Source organism: Scyliorhinus canicula, chromosome 11, assembly GCF_902713615.1.
Source record: "Scyliorhinus canicula chromosome 11, sScyCan1.1, whole genome shotgun sequence".
Lineage (NCBI taxonomy): Eukaryota > Metazoa > Chordata > Chondrichthyes > Carcharhiniformes > Scyliorhinidae > Scyliorhinus > Scyliorhinus canicula.
In genome coordinates, this window is record NC_052156.1 from 92,811,625 (window position 1) to 92,836,479 (window position 24,855).

General features: G+C 48.6%; 1 protein-coding gene across 1 annotated transcript in view; it reads left to right on the forward strand.

Annotated features, from left to right (window-relative positions):
- The window catches only part of LOC119973771 (voltage-dependent calcium channel subunit alpha-2/delta-2-like), a 979,537-nt gene that overhangs the window by 560,454 nt on the left and 394,228 nt on the right, over positions 1-24,855 (forward strand). Inside the window, exon 7 of the mRNA XM_038812195.1 lies at positions 5,141-5,240. Coding sequence (XP_038668123.1) covers positions 5,141-5,240 — 100 coding nt within the window. The remainder of the gene's footprint in view (positions 1-5,140; positions 5,241-24,855) is intronic.

Genomic DNA, 24,855 nt, shown 5'->3' on the forward strand with positions numbered 1-24,855 from the left:
CACACCTCCACTCTAACCCAGCAACCCCACCTAACCTTACGGGGCAATTTAACGTGACCAGTCCACCTAATATGCTGCACATCTTTGGACTGTGGAAGAAACCCACGCAGACACAGGGAGAACGTGCAGACTCCGCACAGACAGTGACCCAAGGCGGCACCAAAAGCGGAGCGAGCGATGCTGGCATCAACGGGCTATTCTCCCCATCCTCGGGGGCTGGAACGGCGCCGGAGTGCTGTGCGTTGCTACTGCCCGCCATGGCCGGTGCGGGTCCGCACATGCGTGCCACGGCCGTCTCCGCACCAGCCCGCGGGAAACATGGCGAAGCCCTACATGGGCCAGGCGCAGAGGAACATAGCCCCCCCCCCCGCTATCGCGGGCTTGACCACCATGGAGGCCCCCTCCCCGGTGTCGGCTCCTGACGCACCCCCACCAGTACGGCCCCCACAGCCAGAACGCCGAGATCCCGCTGGGTAGCACCATACGCAAACAACGGCGGTAGGCCTCACTGAACTCGGCAGGCACTTGGCCTGTCGAGCGCGGAGAATCGCCGCGAGGGCCGCTTTCAATGGCCCCCGACCAGCGCTGCAGCGGCCGCGACGGCGCGATTGCCGCCGATTCTCCGGTCGCTGGAGAATCGGTGGCCCGGCGTCGGGGTGGCGTGGCGGGATTCACGCGCCTCCCTGCCGATTCTCCGACCCGGCGCAGGCTCTGAGAATCCCGGCCATTATGTTTATGGACACATTAGTTAAAATCGTTGATACAGAAACCAAATGTGGAATGTAAACAATGGTCAGCAAGATAGGAATAGTCGGAAGGGAGGTTTGGAATAGTCAGGAGACGTGTGCATGGTCAGGAGTGATCGGAATTGTCAGCGACATAGGAATAGTCAGGAGGGGTTCGGAAGGGTTGGGAGAGATAGGAATGAACCGGAGAGTTCAGAATGGTGGGGGTGAGATCGGAACTGTTGGAGGGAGATCGGAATGGTCGGTAGGGGGGAATCAAATGGTCGAGTGACATTTGGAATGGTTTGGAGAGATCAGAATGGTCGGGAGACGATTGGAATGATCAGAGGAGATCAGAATGGTCGAAGTAAGATCAGAATGGCCGTGGGAAGATCGGAATGTCCGTGGGGAGATCGGAATGGTCAGGAGGGACCGGAATGGACGGCAAGATAGGAATGGTCAGGGGAGATCGGAATAGTCGAAAGAGATCGGAATGGACGGGAGAGATTGGATTGGACAGTTCAGAATGGAGCGCATTGGTCGGAATGGTCGGGAGTGTTCAGAATGGTCGGGAGTGTTCAGAATGGTGGGAGAGGTCAGAATGGACCGGAGAGATCGGGATGGTCGGCAGACATCGGTATGGCCAGGCGTGATTGGAATGGACAGGAGAGATCGGAAAGGTTGAATAGATTGTAATAACTGTGGGGAGACAGGACTGATTGGGGTCAGATCGGAATGGTCATGAAAGATTGAAATGGACAGGAGAGATCGGAATAGTTGGGAGAGATTCGAATGGGCAGGAGAGACCAGAATGATAGGGAGAAATCAGAATGGTCTGGGGGAGATCGGAATGCTCAGGGGAAGATTGGAATTGTTGGGGGAGATCAGAATTGTTAAGAGGAGATGGGAAGAGATTGGAAAGGGAGATTTATTTTTGGGTTGGAGCTATCAATGGAGTGTACTGCTCAGATACCATTAAACAGTCTTTTTGCAGTTACTAAAAAGTATTTATTGACATTCCTAAACTATATACATATTTACAATAGAGCATATCAGCATGGAGAGAACTTCATGAAGTCTCCTTACATGTTGCTACGTAGCTCTAAACTGCTAACCTAAGCTCTAGCTTAGGTACTTTTTTGTACCACAAGTGGTGGTTTTGCACTCCCAAGTTAACCCCTAATGCTGCGTTGGGGGGAGACCAGAAGAGTCTGGGGTTTTGAATCATGGCAAGCTGGTGAAGTAAGTAAAGTAGATCCAGCAGGTCAGTCACCTTCCAGATCCAGCAGGCCTCAAATCTCTGGATTTCCTAAGGAATACATGGTTAGAGAATGTTTAAAATTTCAAATGACAGTCAATTATAAAATAGTGGTTAAAAATGAGACACAGCCTCATTATAGTATTTAAATTGCCAACCAGCCTCCTGTGATCAGGTTTGTTGCCCATTATCTGTATAAGGAACCTCTTTTAAATCATTGTCTGACCCTGGTTTTCCTTTTCAATTTTTGTCTTGCTGGCTTCTTTTAAATTGCAGATTTTGGGTTTAAACTGCAGACTCTGATTAAACTGAAAACACCCTGGGTTTTAGATGTCATTTAAACTTGCCCAGGCACACCTCTCGATCCAGTGTATTATGGCAGGGTCCCGTGATGTCATTCTGATGGACTTGGCTAGCAGCCAATAAACTCTTTTGAAATCCAGGCCTTTGACGGGCTCTCGATTCTGATTGGTCTGGGCTGTTCCAGAAAGTTCTGCAGAGAGAGGCAGGCTGTCTCTTCGGTTTTAGTGTCGTTTTTGGACAGAGCTGAAGAAGGCTTTGAGTTCTATTTCTCTGAAGGGGATGGACCACTCTCAAACCCCCAGTTGGAGGCTTTATTTTCTCCTCCGCTGAGTTGCTAATAATAATAACCACTATGCTACCGAGCTTCCCCCTTGGAACTTTAAAGGCGGGTCAAGCTTCTCAATGAATAATGTTGGGAAGCCCTTTTGCAAGCATTAGCAAGTTGTGCATGCTCATTAAAAGACCACTTTGTCGGAATTAAGTTCGCCCTCCGAATTAAGTTCCTTGCCAGTGAGAAATTAGAACATTCATTTATGACTGCACATATATGAGCCGGGATTCTCCCTTACCCGGCGGGACAGGGGGTCCCGGCGTGTTGGAGTGGCGTGAACTACTCCAAAGTCGGGCCGCCCCAAAGGTGCGGACACCTCCGCACCTTTAGGTGCCAAGCCCTCACATTGAGGGGCTGGGCCCCGCCGGAGTAGTCACCGCTCCGCCGGCTGGCGTGAATGGCCCTTGGCACCATGCCAGCTGGGGCCGAAAGGACTTCGCCGGCCAGCGTAAGTCCGCGCATGTGCCGGAGCGTCAGCGGCTGCTGACGTCATCCCGGCGCATGCGCAGGGGAGGGGGTCTCTTCCGCCTCCGCCATGGTGAAGACCATGGCGAAGGCGGAAGAAAAATAGTTCCCCCACGGCACAGGCCCGCCCTCCGATCAGTGGGCCCTGATCGCAGGCCAGGCCACCGTGGGGGCACCGCCCGTGCTGCCTGCTCCTGCCGGTCAGGTAGGTAGTTTAATCCATGCTGGCGGGAGACGCTTGTCAGCGGCGTGACTTCGCCCCATCGCGGCCGGAGAATCACCGCGGGTGGCCCGCCGACTGGCGCGGCGCGATTCCCGCCCCCGCCGAATCTCGGGTGGCGGAGAATTCGGGACACGGCGGGGGCGGGATTGACGCCGGCCCCGGGCGATTCTCCGACCCGGTGGTGGGTCGGAGAATCCCGCCCATGGTGTGCACATGGCAATGTAGATTTTTCCATGATCAATGGTGAGTCTCTCTTTGGGGAGAATCTGGAAATGTAAGCCTATGTTTGAGATGGGGTACTGGCAGTGCATAGGAACATAGGATTTAGGACCAATTCAGCCCTTCAAGCCTTCTCCACCATTTAATCAGTGACACGGTAGCACAGTGGGTAGTGCTGTTGCTTCACAGCTCCAGGGTCGCAGGTTCGATTCCCAGCTGGGTCACTGTCTGTGCGGAGTCTGCACATTCTCCCCGTGTCTTTGTGGGTTTCCTCCGGGTGCTCCGGTTTCCTCCCACAAGTCCCGAAAGATGTGCTTTTAGGTGAATTGGATATTCTGAATTCTCCCTCTGCGTACCCGAACAGGCGCCGGAATGTGGCGACGAGGGGCTTTTCACTGTAACTTTATTGCAGTGTTAATGTGAGCCTACTTGTGACACAAATATTGATTATTATTATTAATCAGATCATGGCTGATCTCTTCCTGGTCTCAAATCCACCTCCCTGCCTGTTCCCCATATCCCTTTAACCCATTTTTAAATAAAAAATATATCGATCTCCTTGAAACCATTTAATGATTCAGATTCCACCGCACTATGGGGCAGCGAGTTCCACAAATTCACCACCCTCTGCAAGAATTGGTTCCTTGTCATCTCAACGAAAATTCCATTTGCGTTTTTCATTACATGCTGTACCTGCATACCAACTTTCTGCAATTCATGAACAAAAACATCCAGATTCCTCTGCCAAGATGCACTTTGAATCTGCTTTCCATTTAGATAATAATTTGCCTTTCTATTTTTTCGGCCAAAATAGATAACCTGACACTTATCTACATTAAACTCCATCTGCCAAATTTTGGTTTTTCTCCGAGCCTATTTATCTGTCTGTAATTCTTTATCTCCTCTTCACTGCCTGATTTCCCACCTGGTTAATATCATCTGCAAATTTTGCTATGTTACACTCTGCCGCAGCTTGCAAATCATTTCTATAGATTGTAAACAATTGAGGTCCGAGGACTGATCTCTGCGGCACCTCACTAGTTACAGTTCGCCAGCCAGAGAAGGACTCATTTATTCCAACCCTCTGCTTTCTGTCAGTCAGCCAATCCTCAATTAAATCTAGTACTCTATCCAAGTTAATTGAAGGATGGCCAAGGAAGGAGTAAAAGGTAATAGGGAAGTGAATTGGAGCAGTGGCCGGACAAAGGTGGTGCAGGTTGTCCAGGTGCCCCTCAAATAAGGTATTTGGACGTTCGACCCCATGAGGTAATGTTTACGGACGGCAACTATCTGCCTGCCTCCGTCACGGGATTCGGTAAGCTCCTTATTGATGCACTTGATGAGCTGAACAGTACAAGATCTCACCTGGTCAACCATCCTGCACCCAGCAGAAATCACTCTTACTTACCGAAACTGAAAATGGAAGATTCTGGCCGGTGTGGGTCTGCTTTTATATGTCTGCCTTTGTGTGTATATGTGTGGGAATGTGTGCCTACCTGTTTGTATGGATGTCTGTATGTGTGTGTGTTTGTCCGAGTGCTTGTCTGTATCTGTACATATTCATGGACTGTGTCAAACTCTGAAAGGTCACTGCTGTGTATTTTATCTATTTTCAGAAGCGGCAGTGTCAGTGGTCTTACCTTGAAGCTGATGAAGACATCTGTCATTGAGATGCTTGACACACTGTCTGATGATGACTATGTAAATGTTGTTTCGGTAAGTGCGGGATTTAATACTGCAAAACACATACCCTGTTAAACTTGGACAGAATATATGTACAATATGTTTATTCTGTCCGGAGATGAGCTGGCTATGGTCTGCAGTTTGAGAGTGAGGTAGTGAGTGGAATTCCCTGTCTCCCATGGGGCAGATAATCTCATCAGTTTGTCCGCATCTGTCTAATTTATAAGCTGTCCTAAAATCAGAAATAAGAAAATTATAAACCATGTAATATTTCTGGAGCTCAGATTGATTAAAATTGTTGTGTCATTAATTCCTAGAATTGATCATATGACCAGTTCTTTAAATCTACCTTGATATCATGTGTACAAAGTATTGCATCGAGTACACAACCCTGCAACTTTGACTGGACTTTCCCAGATTCAGGGGTATCCTCCTCAAACCTGTCTACAGCAGCCCAGGAAATCTTCACCCCCCCCCCCCCCCCCCCCACGCCCGCCACACACACACATTCAACCTATTTCCTGCGATGTAACTGATATGCCACTGAATCAGTGATGTTTAGCTGAGCTGTTGTTATGGGCCACGGCTTAGAAAACACCAAAGTATATTTTGGAGTTCATCTGACCGATAACTGTTTATTGATTTTGGTTACGATGAGCACAAGAGCCTGCCTTTCAGGTGTTATTAACAGAGGCCTTAAGCACTTTTAATCAAAATCAAGCTTTACTCTACGAATTTAGTTAACATTTGTATCAACACACATAGTAAGCATTTTTATCAACTACAAACATAAAGACCCATACAGCTACAGTAATCTATGTATAACCCTTCATGAATTCTCCCTTTAACTGTTCCAATTCAATAACAAGATCCCATAAACCAAAAAACCCTTTTTAAAGTTGTGGCCCAGCGCATGGCATTCTTACTTATATAGGACTGTTGTCATTGATAGTCTGAACCCCTTTTCAAAACAGCAGGTTTGAATTCCTTCCAGAAAGCAATTATCTCTTTTAAATGATCAAGTACTCCGGAAACAGCTTTTAAAATGAAGATAGACAAACACTTCTTTCAACCTGTGCAGTTCAAAACTAGTCCAAACTCAATCGAAAGTAAAACCCACAGAGCCACAAACCAGCTCCAAACGCAAAGCGAAAGTAAAAACTCCCAGAGCCACAGCCCAGCTCTACCCACACAATGACATCACTGAAGCCATGTGATAAGACAAAAACATTTCTTAAAGGGACACTCCCATGACAAACTCCACTGAGATCTGAAAGTTTGAGTCCAATGGAGAGAACAGAGGATTTTGGAATGAGTGGTATCAGGACTTCAGGAGTCTCAGCAATTGGGGGCATCACTAAAATGAGAGCGTATGTTTCTTGGTTTTCCCTCTTCACCTTCCACAGTTTTCCCTTTCAGTCTCACTCAGCTTTCCCTTTAACCCTTCTGTAATTTTCTCCACCCCTCTTCCTCTGTTTCGACTCCCCCAGTTTTTCCTATACCCCATATTCTGTTTCCCCACTTCATATCCCTTGGTTTCCACTCTTCCTTGGTCTCCTTCTTCCCCTCCATCAGTTCCTCCACTCTCTCAGTTTCCCCCCTCCCTATCCCTTGGCCTCTCACTTGGGTTCCTCCCCCCCACCCCCTTCCTGTTCTTGACTGACCTCCATGGGTAAAGTCCACAATCGTGTTTCAGAAACCTGGGTGGCAAAATCAATTCCAACTGAAGGCAGCTGCACTTTAACATTTTTGAAGCTGAACAAGTGGAAAGGTGTTCATGTGAGGATCACCCTGGTCAAAGAGCAATGTCTCCATATACATTCAGTAAGATTGGGAGGAACAATCATCTCTGGTCCTCCAGAAAGTCCTTTACCTGGAAGATGTGGGGATGCCAGGTCAAGCTGGAAGTCAGGTGAAGAGCTCAGCACCTGTATGCTACTTTGGTGGTATCACAACGGTTTGATGGTATCATGACCGGTACAGGCGTGGAGAGCCGAAGGGCCTATTCCTGTGCTGTATTGTTCTTTGTTCTTTGTACTTTGAGATGGAGGGAAAGATATAAAGGGAATGCTCATTTAATGTATCACTTCAGTTCATTCACACATCCATTGAGGCATCGATGATGCAGGCTGCAGGCCACCCTGCTATGCTAATGGCTCTTATCCAGATTAGCAGAAGGAGAGACAAGCATGGTTGGCACAGGGCCAAAAGGAGATAAGACCTGAGCAGCAAGAGGCAGCCGAGCTCAAAAAGGCTAACATGGACCACTGAAAAAGCAAGCATTGGCCTGATCACGCCTTTATCTAAAGATAAGCCGCAGAAAATGCCACAGGCATCCTTGTATGTCCCGGGATATGGGTGCTCACATCTGTCAGCTTCTCCAGTATGAAGAAACAAATCTGAGGAGAAAGTTTAAACCTATCGGAGGCCACTCAGGGGCAAAAGCGTAGCGGGGGTCCAATCGAGAGCAAAAGAGAAACCCAAGGGGAGGATAAAGGGGAAATTGCAGAGGTCCTGGCCTGCAATGAATGAAAATGTGTTCCAGTGTCCTTTAAAAATGGTGCTAGGACCTTGACCCCATGAGCTAATGGCACGTCGGGCAACCTCCTTCCTGCCCTACCGTGAGATTCGCCGAACTCGTCACTGACGTATAATTAATATAATTAATTAACTCAAAGCCTTTGATTACACATGTTGATCTGCCCTGACACCCAGCGGGAATCATGCCAACTTTCTCTGTCTGTCACATGACTATGTCACCAGAATGGAAAATTCCACCCCGAGTTACCATTTCGAGGCCAATACGACTCTTATTTGGAACTGGAGAGAGGTAGAAATGTGATGGAGCCTTGGAGAGTGGGACCGTTTTCTGGTCCGTTCCCTGTCACCCCCAGCACCTTTTCAAAACATCTTCCCATGCAATCACAGGCAGTGTAATATCTGTCCCTTTGCCCCCTCCCGCCTCACTTTCCAATGTCCCAAACAGTCCTTCCAGGTGAAGCAGGGATTTACTTGCTCTTCTTACAATTTAGTCTACTGCATTTGCTGTTCCCACAAAGTGCCAGTCTGTATCTTGTTCTCATGTTTTTGCTTTCACATGGCACTGGAGTATTGTGAGCAGTTTTGGGCTCTGTATCTAAGGTAGGATGTGATGGTGGAGGGTATCCAGGGGAGGTTCACAAGAATGATCCCGGGAATGAAGGACTTGTTATATCAGGAACTGCTCCTGAGGACTGTGGAGTTTAGAATGATGAGGGGGGTCTCATTGAAACTTACAGATTACTGAGAGGCCGAGATAGAGTGAATGTGGAGAAAATGTTTCCACTTGTAGGAAAGACAAGAGGGTACAGACTGAGATGAGGAGGAATTTCGTCAGCCAGAAGGTGGTGAATCTGTGGAACTCATTGCCACAGAAAGTTGTGGAGGCCAAGTCACTGAATGTCTTTAAGATAGAGATAGTTAGATTCTTGATTCATTAGGGAATCAGTGTATATGGGGAGAAGGCAGGAGAATGGGGATGAGAAACATATCAGCCATCATCAAATAGCAAAACAGAAAGCAGACTCGAGAGGCCGAATGGCCTAATTCTGCTCCTATATGGTCTAACCAGTTCTCTGCTATTAACCAAAGGTTTGCTTACATTTTTGGGGGCCCTGTGCTCTCCCTCCTTGCGGGGGCCCTACGTCACACTCCATTCTGGTTGAGCTACACATAGTTCTTAATTGCCACTCTCACCTTCCCACAAAACTCCTTATCAGCAAACGTCCCGGATCTAACCTCCACCTGGGCCTCTGCGCCTGTCCCGAACAAAGCCTCACATCTAACCAGTGCAGCGCATGGTCTGAGATGACAATTCCTGCATATTCCGCCTCTACTGTCCCTATCAGCACCGCCTGGCTCATCACGAAAAAATCAATGCTGGGATACACCCTGTGCACATGTGAGAAGAAGAAATATTCCCTTCCTCCCGAATGCCCAAACCTCCACAAATCAACCACCCCACTACTCACTATCACTTACTTCCCGCCCCGGGTCCCCCACCTCCCTGGCCCCAGTAAACTGCGTTTTCTTGCTCGGCAAAATGGTCATCCCCCCCATGACTCTGAATCAAACCCCAACTGAAACACTTGTCACACCCATCTCTTTCTCAGCCTCATCTGATCTTCTAATAATAATCTTTATTAGTGTCACAAGTAGGCTTACATTACACTGCAATGAAGTTACTATGAAAATCCCGTAGTCGCCACACTCAGGGCCTGTTCAGGTACACAGAGGAAGAATTCAGAATGTCCAATTCACCGAACAAGTACGTCTTTCTGAACTTGTGGGAGGAAACTGGAGCACCCGGAGAAAACACATGCAGGCAGGGGGAGAGCTTGCAGACTCCGCAGAGACAGTCAACCAAGCAGGCAATTGAACCCAAATCCTTGGTGCTGTGAAGCCAAAGTGCTAACCACTGTGCTACTATGCCACCATGAGATGCTTCTCCTGCAAGAAAATCACCTCCACTTTCCACCTCTTGAAGTGTGCGAACACCTGAGACCTCTTGACCGGCCCATTCAGCCCGGACATTCCATGTCATGATTCTCACTGGAGGCTTACACCTCCACCCCACCTCACTATCACTTACCTCCTCTCGTGTCCGCCATCACCACCCTTAGGCTCCACCTCACCGATTCCTACTCTAAGGCGGGCCCATCGAAGATGGCCCCTGCCCATGGCCACACTCATCCTATGTACTTGCCACGTCGCATTCCCCCCTCCCCCTCCTCCCCACCCCTCCCCTCCTCAACCCCACTGGCCAACCATCGCAACCTGTCCCCCTCAACTGCACTCCAGTTCAATAGCATTGCTTGCTAGAATGGCGACTCCTGCCGAAGGCCCCCTCCGTCACTCACCCCACACAAGCCACCTTAACTTGCACAACAGGCACCCGATTATCATAAAACGTATCAAAGAGATCAACACATCCCAAAAGCCCCCAAAATACAGCCAATACAAAACAAAACAACACAAGATCTCTTGAAAAAAGCAGGGGGGAGCAATCGCCCTCCTTACAAATTTACAACTTCTTAACTTGCCCCCAGATCGACAAACCCAACCTTTGGTGACATAATTCCTCCATTGAAAGTCACCATTCAGCTCTCCCCCAGCTTATGATCACTGATAAAGTCATTTGACTCCTCTGGCATCCTAAAGTAATATTCCCAGCCATCATAGGTTACCCAAAGTCTGGGTACAGCACCCTGAATCGAATCTGTCACCGGTACAGCACTGCCTTGGCCTTGTTGAAGTCCTCTCGCATCCTGGCAAACTCTGCTCCAATATCCTGATAATCCGGATTTGATTTCCTTCTCATTCGCAGACCCTTTTCGCCCTGGCCCACCTCAAGATCTTTTCTTTGTCCAGAAACTTTTGTATCCGCACACTCATTGTTTGCAGCCACTCCCCCGCTCTCGGATTCTGCCTCAAGGACCTCTGGACCCGATCCACCTCTGGGGCATTCTCTGGACTTTCTCTTCCACCAACCTGGTAAACACCCTTGTGATGTTGTTCGTGGTGCTCGTTCTCTCCACTCCCTCTGACAGACCCACAATCCACAGGTTTTGTCGCCTTGACCAATACTCCTGGCCCTTCACCTTTGACCGCATCGACATGCACAGATCCCCCAGGATTGCCACCTCTGCCTCTAAAGACACAATGTGGTCACTCTGGTCGGGCACCACCTCCTCCACTTCCTGGATTGTCGCCCCCTGTGTTTCGAGGGACTTTTCCATCCGTTGTCGCAGCGTCTGCATGGTCTCGCCAATGTAGGAAAGGATGTCCCGAGGCGTGGTACATTGGCGAGACCATGCAGACGCTGCAACAAAGGATGAATGGACATTGCGCGACAATCGGCAGGCAGGAATGTTCCATTCCAGTCGGGGAACACGGGAGCACTTCAGCAGTCAAGGGCATTCAGCCTCTGATCTCCGGCGAAGCGTTCTCCAAGGCAGCCTTCAGGATGCGACAACGCAGAATCGCCGAGCAGAAATTGATAGCCAAGTTCCGTACACATGAGTACGACTTCAACCAGGACCCTGGATTCATGTCGCATTACATTTGCCCTCTATCCTCTGGCCTGGGCTTCCGAAATCCTACCTTGGCTTGAGACAATTCACACCTCTTTAACCTACGAATATCTCTGTCTACAGTCGCTCCGACTGGACCTGTAATAACTTAATTACCTACAAAGATTTGCATTCAAAGTATCGTCTTGCATCATTGACTTTGTCTTTCACCTGAGGAAGGAGCTGTGCTCCGAAAGCTAGTGACTCTGAACAAACCTGTTGGACTTTAACCTGGTGTTGTAAGACTTCTTACTATTCCTACTCCAGAACAGGTTACAGCTAACAAAGTTAGAAGTTTGGATGAAGAGCAGCAAATAGTACAGGCGTATCTTCAGAAATAGCAATATCCCAGTGTTTACAATTACTGAAATCTGATCTGTGTCAAGGGTCTGAGGATCTTTGTTTCCAGTCCACTCGACCCCTATGTGGCTATTACTACAATCCTGGACCAGACCCGAACATTTGCTGGGATACCAGACAGGAACCCCAAAATATTTTTTAATTTGTAAAACTGTGAGAACGCAAAAATAGGGATATGGTATATTAAAACAAACCTGACGACTGAAACAGTATAAAACGACCTTAACATCACAAAAATATTGCTTGCAATTATAAGTTAAACAATGCTTAACAATTAAATGATGCACTTTAACTCCTAACTGATACCTTCTTTACCTCCAAACAAGCAAAACCCATCACAGGTCAAAAATCACTTATAAATAAAGTTAGCAAACACAGGATTACTTGCCTTCTCTGGAGAGAGAGATCTTTTAAAAGACTGCTTAAAGAGAGAGAAAGATCTTGTTAGATTAATGCTGAATCTCTGACAACCTTCTGCAGAAGCTGTTGTTCAGCTCACAGCTTTCAGAAACACTAACTCAAAACAGACTGTCACAGACCTGATTCCTCCCATTACTGCATCATCGTAATCCCACTCAAATCCTATGACCTAATTACTAATTGGGGTGTATTCTCCGTTTGAGAGATGATGGGTGGGATTCTCCGTTGGCTGACACCGAAATCGCGAAATGCGATTGGGTGGAGAATAGGTTCTGACACTAAAATTGCAACAGGCGCTGATTTGATGTGAAATCACAATTCTCCGTCATTTGGACAGCGCTGTCAGTACTTCCAGAACGCACATACAGTACACACCATTTGCATACCATTAGCGGGCCTGACCCAGTATTCTCCAGGGCCTCTGTGATGTTCCACCTCTGATGGGCCGAGTTTCCGATGGCACAGTTCACTTGAAACCAGCGCCGTGGCTGCTGAGGGAAAGAGGGAGTTCGGACAGTGTCCAACATCACTATAGTTTGCTGACAGTTGTGCCGCTGGCGGAGGGGCGTCTGCCAAGGCTGGGGGGAGTAGCAGAGGGTGGCCAGGAGGTGGGCTGTGGTGTCGGGGTGGACGGACACGGAACATCATTGCGGTAGCCGGAAAGGCAGCCATGCAGCTGCGCACACTGCTGACTGCCCACTGTGAACTTTAGGCCATGGGTCGTATAGGTTTACCACCTGCCCCCCACCCTTGGGTGCCCTCTGGCCCCAGCCGACCCATCAGCTGTATGGATGTGCTCCAGCACAACCAGTGCCATGAGTAGAATGAGGAGCAAGTTCTTAAAATGTGCAAAAAGATAATCATACATGTTAATGCCTGTTATCCAGGAAACAGCCTTGATTGTTTTATTTTGCAACAGTCATTAGTACCTAAAAAAGTGACCTGTGAGGTAAGGACTGAACCTGAGGAAGTGAGGTGCCAGAGATTGAACTGCCACTGACAGGGAGCATTGGAGGTTGTATGGTGATGTATCAGGAAAGGAGAATATTTGAGGGAGTGGAGTGAGGTGCCTGGGAGGGAGAATATTTGAGGGAATGGAGTGAGGTGTCTGGGAGGCAGTGTATTTGAGGGATTAGAGTGAGGTGCCTGGGAGGGAGAATATTTGAGGGAATGGAGTGAGGTGCCTGGGAGGGAGAATGGCAATTTCACAGCTTCAAAGATGACAGTAACTTTACTTTTACCCCTCTCGGTAGCACGGTAGCATTGTGGATAGCACAATCGCTTCACAGCTCCAGGGTCACAGGTTCGATCCGGCTTGGGTCACTGTCTGTGCGGAGTCTGCACATCCTCCCCTTGTGTGCGTGGGTTTCCTCCGGGTGCTCCGGTTTCCTCCCACAGTCCAAAGATGTCCAGGTTAGGTAGATTGGCCAGGCTAAATTGCCCTTAGTGTTGGGTGGGGTTACTGGGTTATGGGGATAGGGTGGAGGTGTTAACCTTGGGTAGGGTGCTCTTTCCAGGAGCCGGTGCAGACTCGATGGGCCGAATGGCCTCCTTCTGCACTGTACATTCTATGAAAATCTATGTAAATCACACACGATCGCTAAGAAACATGTTATTCAACCGAAAAACTAAATCAAATCTCTGCTGAACACATTAAGTGCTATAAAATTCCCTCAACAACCTGTTATGATGACCACTTCTCACCTGTAATTAGCTCACATAGTAATTTCATCTCTGGAGTTGATACCACCTCATGCAAGCTGATGTTACAGACATTCGGACCTGTTGAAAGAGTGGATTTCCTTTGGATTCTGTTACCACAATCCCAGAATCAGGTAGAGCTGAACCGCTCCCGACAAGGATTGTCTCTCTTGTCTATTAAGTCACTAAAAGACCAGGTCCCCAGCAGAGTTTATGAATCTAAATCCCAAACTGTCCCTCACAGTCAGGCCAAATGGAGAGGGCTCATGTTGTACCGTTCCTGGGGTCATAGGTTCTGATTCCTCCTGAAGCATTCACTTATTTTGCAATTAACAATTCAACCAAAAAAAAACTATTCAACCCAGAAAATCAGTAAGACTTGGTAGAGTAGAAGCATTAGGCAGTATAACTATTGAAAAAGATGATCAGTTGAGGTGCGTTGGGAAACCAAAAACTCCACATGAGAAACATTCAGCTCTCTGCACCTGCTTCAACCTTGTGATCTTCAGTCGCTAATTTTGGTAGAATGATGGGATAAAGAAATAAACTGAGCCATGAGGTGAAATGCTCTTGTCTCATTATGCTCTTGCTTAAGTGAAACAAGGCCTGTAAATAGCGGGAGAGGCAGAAAGCCAGAACCAAACAATTTGCAATGCAACCAGCCCGCTCTCAAAAGGCGAAATCTGGATCTCTCGCGTGGCGAGAAACCAATTATTTTAATAATCTTTAGTGTCACAAGTTGGCTTACTGCAATAAAGTTACTGTGAAAAACCCCCAGTCGCCACATTTGGCACCTGTTCGGATACGCAGAGGGAGAAATCAGAATGTCCAAATGACCGAACATTGTCGTGTTAAGCACAGTAAGATAACACGGGCTGCAACTGGATGCAGCTTTACCTGAGAGATACTCCACACCTTGAAGTTAGTTCAATATGATTTCTTGAACCTGTCACACAGTTAGCTCAATCCTCTGTTAGTTCGACTCTCTGCTAACATCGTGTGATTAATCTGTCTGACTGAACCAGACTAGCTCTTCGCTACGTGCTGTAGGAGTTATATGATATGTACACCCTGACTCACACTATAGATGTCACCAGTGGAAAGAGGCAGATTGTGAGTGCCTCGTGCCTTTTATAGTGGGAAACTACCCCCAACTGTTCTGCCTGCTGATTGGTTATGCCCTGTTCTCTGTATTGTTGCTATATTTATTTGGCTATAAATATGGCAGTCAATATGGTCGCCTTCCTTAATCCTAATTATGTTTACTTTCAGAGTCTCCAGGTATCTCTCGATACCGCCACAAGGTTCAAACCCGAATACTGATCAAAGAGCCAATACACCAGTTAGTTAGTTCAAAGTCAATACTATTTATTTACCCACACAGTAATATCTACTCATGCACAAAGTACTACAAACTAAACTATCTCTAACGCTAACGCCTATACTTAACTTCAGGTGCCCACTCAGTCAGAGGAACAATGGCCGTTGTTCGGATCTGAGGCTGTTGCGTTCTAAGAGGTAACAGGAGTACAGCCAAGGTTGTCCGTCTGGTAGCGAGTGTTGACTTTGAACTTACTTGCTTCTGGTGCATCTGGTGGACGGGTCTCTCCGCTTTGAGAGCCAATTCCAAGAGAGCGATTTTCTCTCGGGGCCTTCTTCTTATACCCGAAGGGGCTTCACACGCTTTTGGGTGGGCCTTGAACTTGGCCCTGCTTAATTGGGCCGCATCTTGATCACTGGTATTGATCTTGACTAATAAAGGGGTGGGTGCCCTGATGGCTGGGCGTGTCCTAGGTGGCCGTTGGCCTTGCTTTGTTTACGCTTTCTGTTTGGGGAACTGGCGCCAGGGTGTCTGGAGCTAGATCGATTGCTTGAGTGTCTTTCCTTTGTTCCCAGAGATGGGCCATCAATATGTTAATTGACCTACAGTTTCAGTCTTGTCTGGGAACTGCCTTCTGCAATATGCATGCAGGCTCTGTGCCTGCTTGCTTTCTTAACATTGTCCATATTTCCCTACAGTCATTGTGATCATCCATTTTATATTCTGGAAGTGGCCATTCCAGATGACTACAGTATTCATTAGCTGCCTGTTTGTATCTCATTATGTGCATGTCTGCATATCATGACAAACAGCACGTATTTCGGGACTTGTGGGAGGAAACCGGAGCACCCGGGAAAAAAACAAGCAGACACAGGGAGAACGTGCAGACTCCGCACAAACAGTGACCCAAGCTGGGAATCGAACCTGGGACCCTGGCGCTGTGAAGCAACTGTGATAACCACTGTGCTACCGTGCTGCATCACCACTTAAGCCCAATCTCCATACAATTAATGGGAGCCTCCCCTTATCCTACCACCCTTGTCGACCTCCCCAGCGAGTGGTCTTTTTTAAAAACATAAACCTGCTGGAAGGCCTTCTGTTGGGGGCCCAAGAGGGAAGTAGCCAGCTTTTATCACAGGCAAAGTGCCCGGGCGTGCTGGACCTGCTGCCCCAGTGCTCAGTGGGGAGTGGGGGGACCCTCAGCTGGGGATGTGGGACCCTCTTGATGGGTGGGCCGCCATGGGACGCCAGCGTGGAAACAGTGGTGTTTTATGACAGCAAAAGCGGCGCAACAGGTGCATCGATTCAGCAACTCAGAATGGGCTAGCACTGTCACCACTTGGAACGCAACTGGTTCCAAGCGGAATGGCACCGGACTTGCCGGGTCCGTGATGGCTACACATGAGACTCACACGCCACAGCCGCACTTAATGTCCTTCCCCCACACACCGTCCCAGTTAGCAAGATAGCTGCAAGAGGAGTAGCTCCACGGTTCAGGGACGCTGAGCTGGATGATCTCCTGGACGCCGTGGAGGAGAGAAGGATGACCCGGTACCCCGGCCCGAGAGGAAGACCACCAGGTGCTGCCGTTCGCCATGCCTGGGCGCAAAATAGGAACCATTGCATTACCTTCGATGAACTTGGGATACTGGCTGTTATGTGGGTCAATTGCCTACCTAAGCCTGGCCCAGGCAGAATCTCCAAGACTGTCCTGTGGGATCTTTCGGAGCACAAATTGTAGTTCTCAGCCGAATAGCACCAGGGTCACCAGATTTGCTGTACCTTCTGAACCACAGTGTGTCTCCAACCCGTATATGATGGACAAATGACCACAGTGGGGCAGCACGGTAGCATAGTGGTTAGCACGGTTGCATCACCGCTCCAGGATCCCAGGTTCGATTCCCGACTGGGTCACTGTCTGTGTGGAGTCTGCACGATCTCCCGTGTCTGCGTGCATTTCCTCCGGGTGCTCCAGTTTCCTCCCACAGATCAAAGATCTGCTAGTTAGGTGGATTGGCCATACTAAATTGCCCCTAGTGTCCAAAAAGGTTAAGTGGGAGTTACTGGGTTACGGGGACAAGGTAGACAGGTGGGCTTGAGTAGGGTAGGTATGTGGGCTTGAATAGGGTTCTCTTTGTAAGGGTCAGTGCAGACTCGATGGGCCGAAGGACCTCCTCCTGCATTGTAAATTCTATGAGGCTGCATGCAATAATACTAGTTCAATACACATAGAGAGAATATTAGTCAATCACACACACATGCAAGTTGGATTCTAAACTCACACACAGGAAAGAACACCTTAACGTCCAGGTGACTGGCATGTGCAGAGCAGATATGGCCTCAAGTGGAATCCGTCAACTCGCCGTGCTGGATGTTTGTTGCTGGTCATCAGTGTCTGTGGCTCCGGTACCCCTGTGGATGGCATGGATGTTTCTCTCCTTGGCTGGTGCACGTATCACTTGTCAGTGGTCGAGTGAGCGGGTGGTGGGCTGCGCAGCACCTTTTACCCCTTGCAGGTTTTGCGCACTTTTGGGCGGTCTGAGGTAGATGTCCAATAGATCGATCAGGGCTCTCAACCAATTGGTGGTCGACACCTCGATGGCGGGGCGGGTCCCAGTCGACCATGGCCATTAGTGTCCGAGGCACGTAGGCCTTCCCAAATAAGTCCCCAAGTCTGCCACATGTTGTTACTTTCTACCTGAAGCCTATTGTCCCTGGATGCCCTTTCAACGGCCTTTTCCCTGAGCTAGTTTCTGCAAGGTCCGGGCTGCAGGCCTTGTATATTTGCAAGCTGCAGCCAGTCTGTGCTGGCCAATGTCCCATTGAGCTGTGCAGTCAGCCATTTTGGATGCCCACACCCCTCATCCTCACCCCACACTCCTCTCATCCTTACCCCCTCACCCCGGCATGTTATCCACTGGTGCCCCTGGTCCTGGTGCCCGTCCCTGCTGCGAGGGGCACTGTGGCTGGCATTGTCCTCCTAGCAGCTGCCGTGGGTGTGGCCCCTGGTGGGTGGCTGCCGGTTGGGCGGGGTATTTGGTGCTGAGGGGGTGGTGGGGGCGCTGTGGCGGGAGGGGGGGTTGGCACACCCATATGTGCCACTGTGTAGAACCAGGGGCCGGGTGGGTGGGTAGTTAGCGAGTTTTCAGCGGGATGGTGGTTGCTGCCTGGGCACTGCCTCAATCCCATGGTGGGGGGGCACCCCAGCTGCTCAGCCTGTCCCCCCTCCCCCTCCCCTGGCCCCTGGCAGGACCCCCCCGCTGCAGCCAGCGTGGCCAGTGTCCGGGCCGGCAGCCCGCAGTCCATCCATCCACACCATTTGCTTCCGCCGATTCTCGTTCAGCAGCCAGGATGCCAGGTTCACAATTTCTTTTTTTTTTTAAATAATTTTTATTGAAAGAGTTTTTCCATACAGACATTTACCCCTACTAATTTTTAAATTATTTACAACACAATCCCTCTAGGCAAATATCCCTCCCTCGCCCGCCCTCTCGCGCGCACCAGTCCTCCCCCCCCCCCCCCCAAGCAACAACTTAACAAACAAGGCAGCCTACAGTTTCAGACATGAGCAGCGAGCAGACTTGCCCGCGTTACAGTCGTGCATGTCCCCCCACGACCATTGCTGCCCCCCCCCCTCCCCCTTCCCCTCCCCTCCCCTCCCCTCCCCCCCCCCCTCCCCCCCCCCCCGGATTGCTGCTGCCACGACCCCGTACGCCTATCTCTGATCTAAAAAGTCAAGGAAAGGTTGCCACCGCCTGGAGAATCCCTGTACCAACCCTCTCAGGGCAAATTTGATCCTTTCTAGCTGAATATAGCTAGCCATATCGTTAATCCAAGTTTCAACGCTTGGAGGCCTCGCGTCCTTCCATTGAATTAATATCCTTCGTCGAGCCACTAGGGACGCAAAGGCCAGTATTCCGGCCTCCCTAGCCTCCTGTACCCCCGGTTCTACCCCGACCCCAAAGATCGCAAGCCCCCATCCTGGTTTGACCCTGGACCCCACCACCTTCGACACCGTCCTTGCCACCCCCTTCCAGAACCCTTCAAGCACCGGACATGCCCAGAACATATGCACATGGTTCGCTGGGCCTCCCAGACATCTGACACACCTGTCCTCACCCCCAAAGAACCGGCTCATCCTTGTCCCCGTCATGTGAGCTCTATGCAGCACCTTAAATTGAATGAGGCTCAGCCTCGCACACGAGGAGGAAGAATTGACCTTCTCCAGTGCATCCGCCCACGTCCTGTCTTCTATCTGCTCTCCCAGCTCCACTTCCCACTTGGCTTTCAGCTCCTCCCCTGATGCTTCTTCCGCCTCCTGCATTATCTTGTAGATGTCTGATATCTTCCCCCCTCCGACCCAGACCCCCGAGAGCACCCTATCACTCGCCCCCTTACTGGGGAGCAGGGGGAACCCCTCCACCTGCCGCCTAGCAAATGCCTTCACTTGTAAATACCTGAACATGTTTCCCGGGGGGAGCTCAAACTTCTCCTCCAGCCCTCCCAGGCTCGCAAACCTCCCCTCTATAAACAGGTCCTTCAGCTGCCGTATGCCCACCCTGTACCAGCTCTGAAATCCCCCGTCGATGTTCCCCGGGATGAAAGGTTCACAATTTCTGAGAGCACAAGTGAACGACACTGTGGGAAATCGGCCCATCGGAGGCGCTGAATCGTGGAGGCCCCCGGAGCCTTGGACGTCAGGCCCACTAATGATATGTCTACTGTACTTTAAGGCCGCACAGCGAGCGCCACATTTACGTCATTTTGGGGTGCCGGAGCATCCTGATTTGGCATCAACCCGGCATCTACCGCAATTTCAAAGTCGGAAGCTATTCTCTGCCCGATCACCTTTTCCCGATTTCGGCATCGGCAAAGGGAGAATCCAGCCCTTTATTTTCAAGACATGTTTTGGACCCTGGACACTGAGTACCTGTTTGAAGATGAACAAATTACCTTGCTATTGATGTTATCATGAAGTATAATTGCATACATCACATTAAACGGCTTCTTAGCATTTTTATTCACTTGATTTGAGACTCTGCATTGAAAAGGTTAATATGTCCTGACCTTTTCACTAATTGGTATTTACTACTTAAATGGAATCAGCCAGGCCATTGTAGTCTACTTACTAATTAAAAGCACCCTTCGGACCTGCCCAAAACCTCAGTTAGTAAATGTAATGAACTCCAATTGGCTTAATTGGTTGGCCAATTGGAGTATGAGCTTCCTCAATTGGAGTATGAGCTGCCTCCCGTGGATTACTACAGTGGCGACAAGGTAAACTACGAATTTTGCTGAGACCAGCTGCCGCACTCGGAGGGTAAGCCTTGCCATTTTAAAAATGCCGTTTTTTGGGAGGTTAGAGGCATTCGACCAGGCTATTGAGGACTGGTCCCAGTATGTGGAGAGAATGTGTTACTTCTTCCGGGCAAATTATATACTGGCGGACGAAAAGAGACGGCTTATCCTGCTGTCGGCATGCGGACCCTCCGCTTTCGCCATTATACGTAGCCTGACTTATCCCGATGCGCCGGACACAAAAACTTTCCAAGAAGTAACGGAATTGGTGAAAGAGCACTACAACCCAAAACCACTCCTCATTTTGCGTAGGTACAGATTCTACACAGCGAAGCGGGAAGACAGGGAGTCAGTCACGAATTTCTTGACCCGCCTGAGAAGGCTGGCGGAAAAATGTGAGTTCGGCCCGACGCTAAATGAAATGCTTCGGGACCGGTTAGTGTGTGGACCTCACAATACAGAAACGCCTGTTGGCGGAAACAGAGCTAGACTGCAGGCAGGCGTTACAGCTCGCACTGTCCCTAGAAAAGGCAGCAAGTGGGGCGCAGGAACTACAGGGCACGCCAATGGAGGTAGATACCTGTGAGAGGGACTACCACAACGGGTCCTGCTACCAGATAGCCGCTCTCAGGAAAAACCTGAGGAATAGAGGGAAAAAGGAAAACCCCAGAACTGCCCCCAAGTCTGCCAGGACTAACTGGAGACAGAGGGAAGTACCGGCTGAGGCTCCCCCAAGAGAGAAGGACCATTTCTGGCACCAGACAGAGTGGGGTAACAACGACAGAAACCCTAGAAGGAGGTGGCAAAAGAGGAATAGCAGGTGGGGACGCAGGGAAGTACACAACCTAGACGCCCCATCCTCCTCCGAAGGGGAACAATTATATAATATTACAACGAAGAAAGCAGAACCCATTAGGATTACCCCACGGGTGAACGGGCGGCCGACAATAATGGAAATAGACACGGGTGCGGCCGTATCAGTAATGGGAATGGCAGCATTTAGAAAAATCAAAGATGGACTCCAGCCACTAACCCTAACAAAAACATCGACGAAACTTAAAACCTACACGGGGGAACCCCTGGAAGTTCTAGGCACGACTCATGTACCTGTGGAATATGAGAAACAATTGCTCAGATTACCGTTGACGATAGCCCAGATGGAAAGGATACCCACACCCCAGCCCCGAGCAATTTCTCCAGACCCCGTTATCCAGTCATCAGAGTCGGAGATGGACACACTCGACGAGGCCGCCGCGACACCTCTCCCCGAGGAGGTGGAAGAACAACTTCCAAGGAGGTCGTCAAGGAAAAGACGGGCACCTATAAGGTACACCCCGCCCACTTCGGAGAACGACCCGGCGGACGACACAGAGGTGACAGACCCAGACATGAGGAGCAGGAAGAAGCTCAGAGGAATGCCAGCTGGCAGGAATTCCTCGGACCTTGGGGGGGAGGGGTATAATGAACTCCAATTGGCTTTATTGGTTGGCCAATTGGAGTATGAGCTTCCTCAATGATAGCTCATTGAGGGGGCCCATATAATCACCTGTGTAGGCTTTGTGAGCAGTCTTAAGTTGACTGGACTGCTAGCAGCACTGTTTGTAGCTGCTCCTGTAATATCGTTATTGTAAATCAATATTGGTGTGGTGACGGAACTCCTGCCTCCCGTGGATTACTACAGTAAATGTATGGAACCATGTGGCACTGGGGGTTCCAGGTTTAACTCTTGGTCTGATTGATTTTTTTAAAATAAATTTAGGATACACAATTCTTTTTTTCCAATTAAGGAGCAATTTAGCATGGCCAATCCACCTACCCTGCGCATCTTTTTGGGTTGTGGGGGTGAGACCCACGCAGACAGGAGGAGAATGTGCAAACTCCACATGGACAGTGACCTGGGTCCATGATTGAACCTGGATCTTCGGCAGCTTGAGGGTCTGGATTGAATTAACTCATGTCAGGTGTTACAGTGAAAGGGCCTCAGCAGTTCAAATTGAAAGGGGCAAATGGCAACCAGAATTCCCACTCCTGATTGCTTCCAAGTGAACTGGAAGGAAAATACATGCATGTAATATGTTCATGTTGAATGGACTCGCTATTTACACTCAGATGAGGCAAGATAGCAAAGGTAATCAGCACCCATGGGACCAATTCATGGCATGGGTCAGCATCTTCACAAAAGAGGGGGATGAAAGAGATAAACAACATCGTGATGGCACTGAATTAAAACTCAGCAGCAAGCTTTGATGAATTTAAATAAAGAAGGTTATTTATTTTCACTCACTTACCCCGAATTAAATGCAACATCACGGCCATTCAGTCTCGCTCACGCAACTAACCCACACAAAGACTGTATACAGATGATGATCATACATATTTAAAGATTAGTTATCTCAGTCTCTGATTTACTATCTTTGATCCACTAGGTGGCAGATCTTTGGCCTTTTGAATATATTTGATTAGTTAAAGAGGAAGTGATGGTCTGGTAAAGCAAAGTGTTCACAGAAAGTTGTGAGGTTTCTTGTAGTCAAATATCCAGGAGGTTGGTTCTCAGACAAACTTTGAAAACTGGAAGTTTTGTTTTCTGTCTGCCTGATGTCTCACAACTTGTTTCTGAACCTGTTTCACAAACTGGCTGAACTGATACTTCTGAAAGCTTTGGTGGAACTACCTGCACCTAGCTTATCTTTTGAACAGGCAAGGAAAACATGGCTGTCTACATGTGGATTTTCACAAGTATAATCTCTTTTGTAGATAAGGCATGGAGTTCATGTTCATTCCACATCCTGTGTTGTGTGTTTGGGACAGCCAGTGTCTTTGCTTTAGAAGGATCCATTCAAATCAGACTATGCCCCATTAATTAGTTACATGGAATGGCATTAACTCTTGAATGTTCTTTGGTTTCCTCTAGAAAAAGAAGAGTGGTTTAATCCATGAAATAAATCTGGTAACCTTGGGTTGCCATCTTTTCCATCCTTTCATCCAGTTTTTAAAAATATAATATTAATTTGAAGTTCAAATTATCACATACCAGTACTGGGCATGCCACCTTCTTATGGAGGGAGAGCTTCATTGACCATGTGATCAGGGACCTGTTGTCCCTACTTTGGCCTTATATAGGATGGTCGGTGCTGGTGTGAATGACATGCATGTTTCCCTCTTTAGAGTTGGAGATGTGGTAGATGGGAGCTTTGAAGATGAGGTTACAGCATTTTGTTTGCAAAGGAAGTTGGATCCAGTTTGGATTTAACTAAATTTAACAATGCGGCCATCACTTGCAAGACCGGCATTTTAATATCCATCCCTAGTCTCTCTGATAACTGTGTGGTTTGCTATGTCACATCAGGACGCAGTTCATAGTCAGAGGTAGCTCTTGAAACAGATTTAGGCAGAATGGGTAAGGACAGTAGATTTCCTTCACAAAAGCACAGTCGTGAACCAGTTGGGTTTTTATAGCTCTGACAACTTCATTTAAAAAAAAATTAGAGTGTCCAATTATTTTTTCTCCAATTAAGGGACAATTTAGCATGGCCAATCCACATAACCTGCACATCTTTGGGTTGTGGGGGTGAAACCCATGCAGACATGGGGAGACTGTGAAAACTCCACACGGACAGTGACCCAGGGCCAGGATTCGAACCCAGGTCCTCAGTGCCGCAGTCCCAGTGCTTTTTTAAAAATAAATTTAGAGTGCCCAATTCATTTTTTCCAATTAAGGGGCAATTTAGCGGGGCCAATCCATCTACCCTGCACATGTTTTGGGTTGTGTGGGGTGAAACCACGCAAACACGGGGAGAATGTGCAAACTCCACACGGACAGTGACCCAGAGCCGGGATCGAACCTGGGACCTCGGCGCCGTGAGGCAGCAGGGCTAACCCACTGTGCCACCGTGCTGCCGCACTCTGACAACTTCATAGCCTCTGTTACTTACAGCATATTTTATTTACAGATGCATGCAAACTTAATTTAAATTATTTAACTGCTTTGGGTTTTGAACTCAAATTCCCCCAAGTTTCTAGATCTTTGCATGTGGCATAAACGTGACAGCACTGAAAACTGAAAATATAATAAAGAATAGTGAGCTTGGATTTCAAAAGGAAGATCATGTTTGATCAAACTTACTGAATGTTTAAAAGTACCAAAAAAAGGTAGATGAAGGTAATATGGTTGATGTAATATATTTGGACTTCTAAAACACCTTTTATAAGGTCCTATAAGGAACTATTTTAAATGGAATGTTGTCCTTCATTGCTAGAGGGATGGAGTTTAAGACTAGGGAGGTTATGTTGCAATTGTATAAGGTGTTAGTGAGGCCACACCTGGAGTATTGTGTTCAGTTTTGGTCTCCTTACTTGAGAAAGGACGTACTGGCACTGGAGGGTGTGCAGAGGAGATTCACTAGGTTAATCCCAGAGCTGAAGGGGTTGGATTATGAGG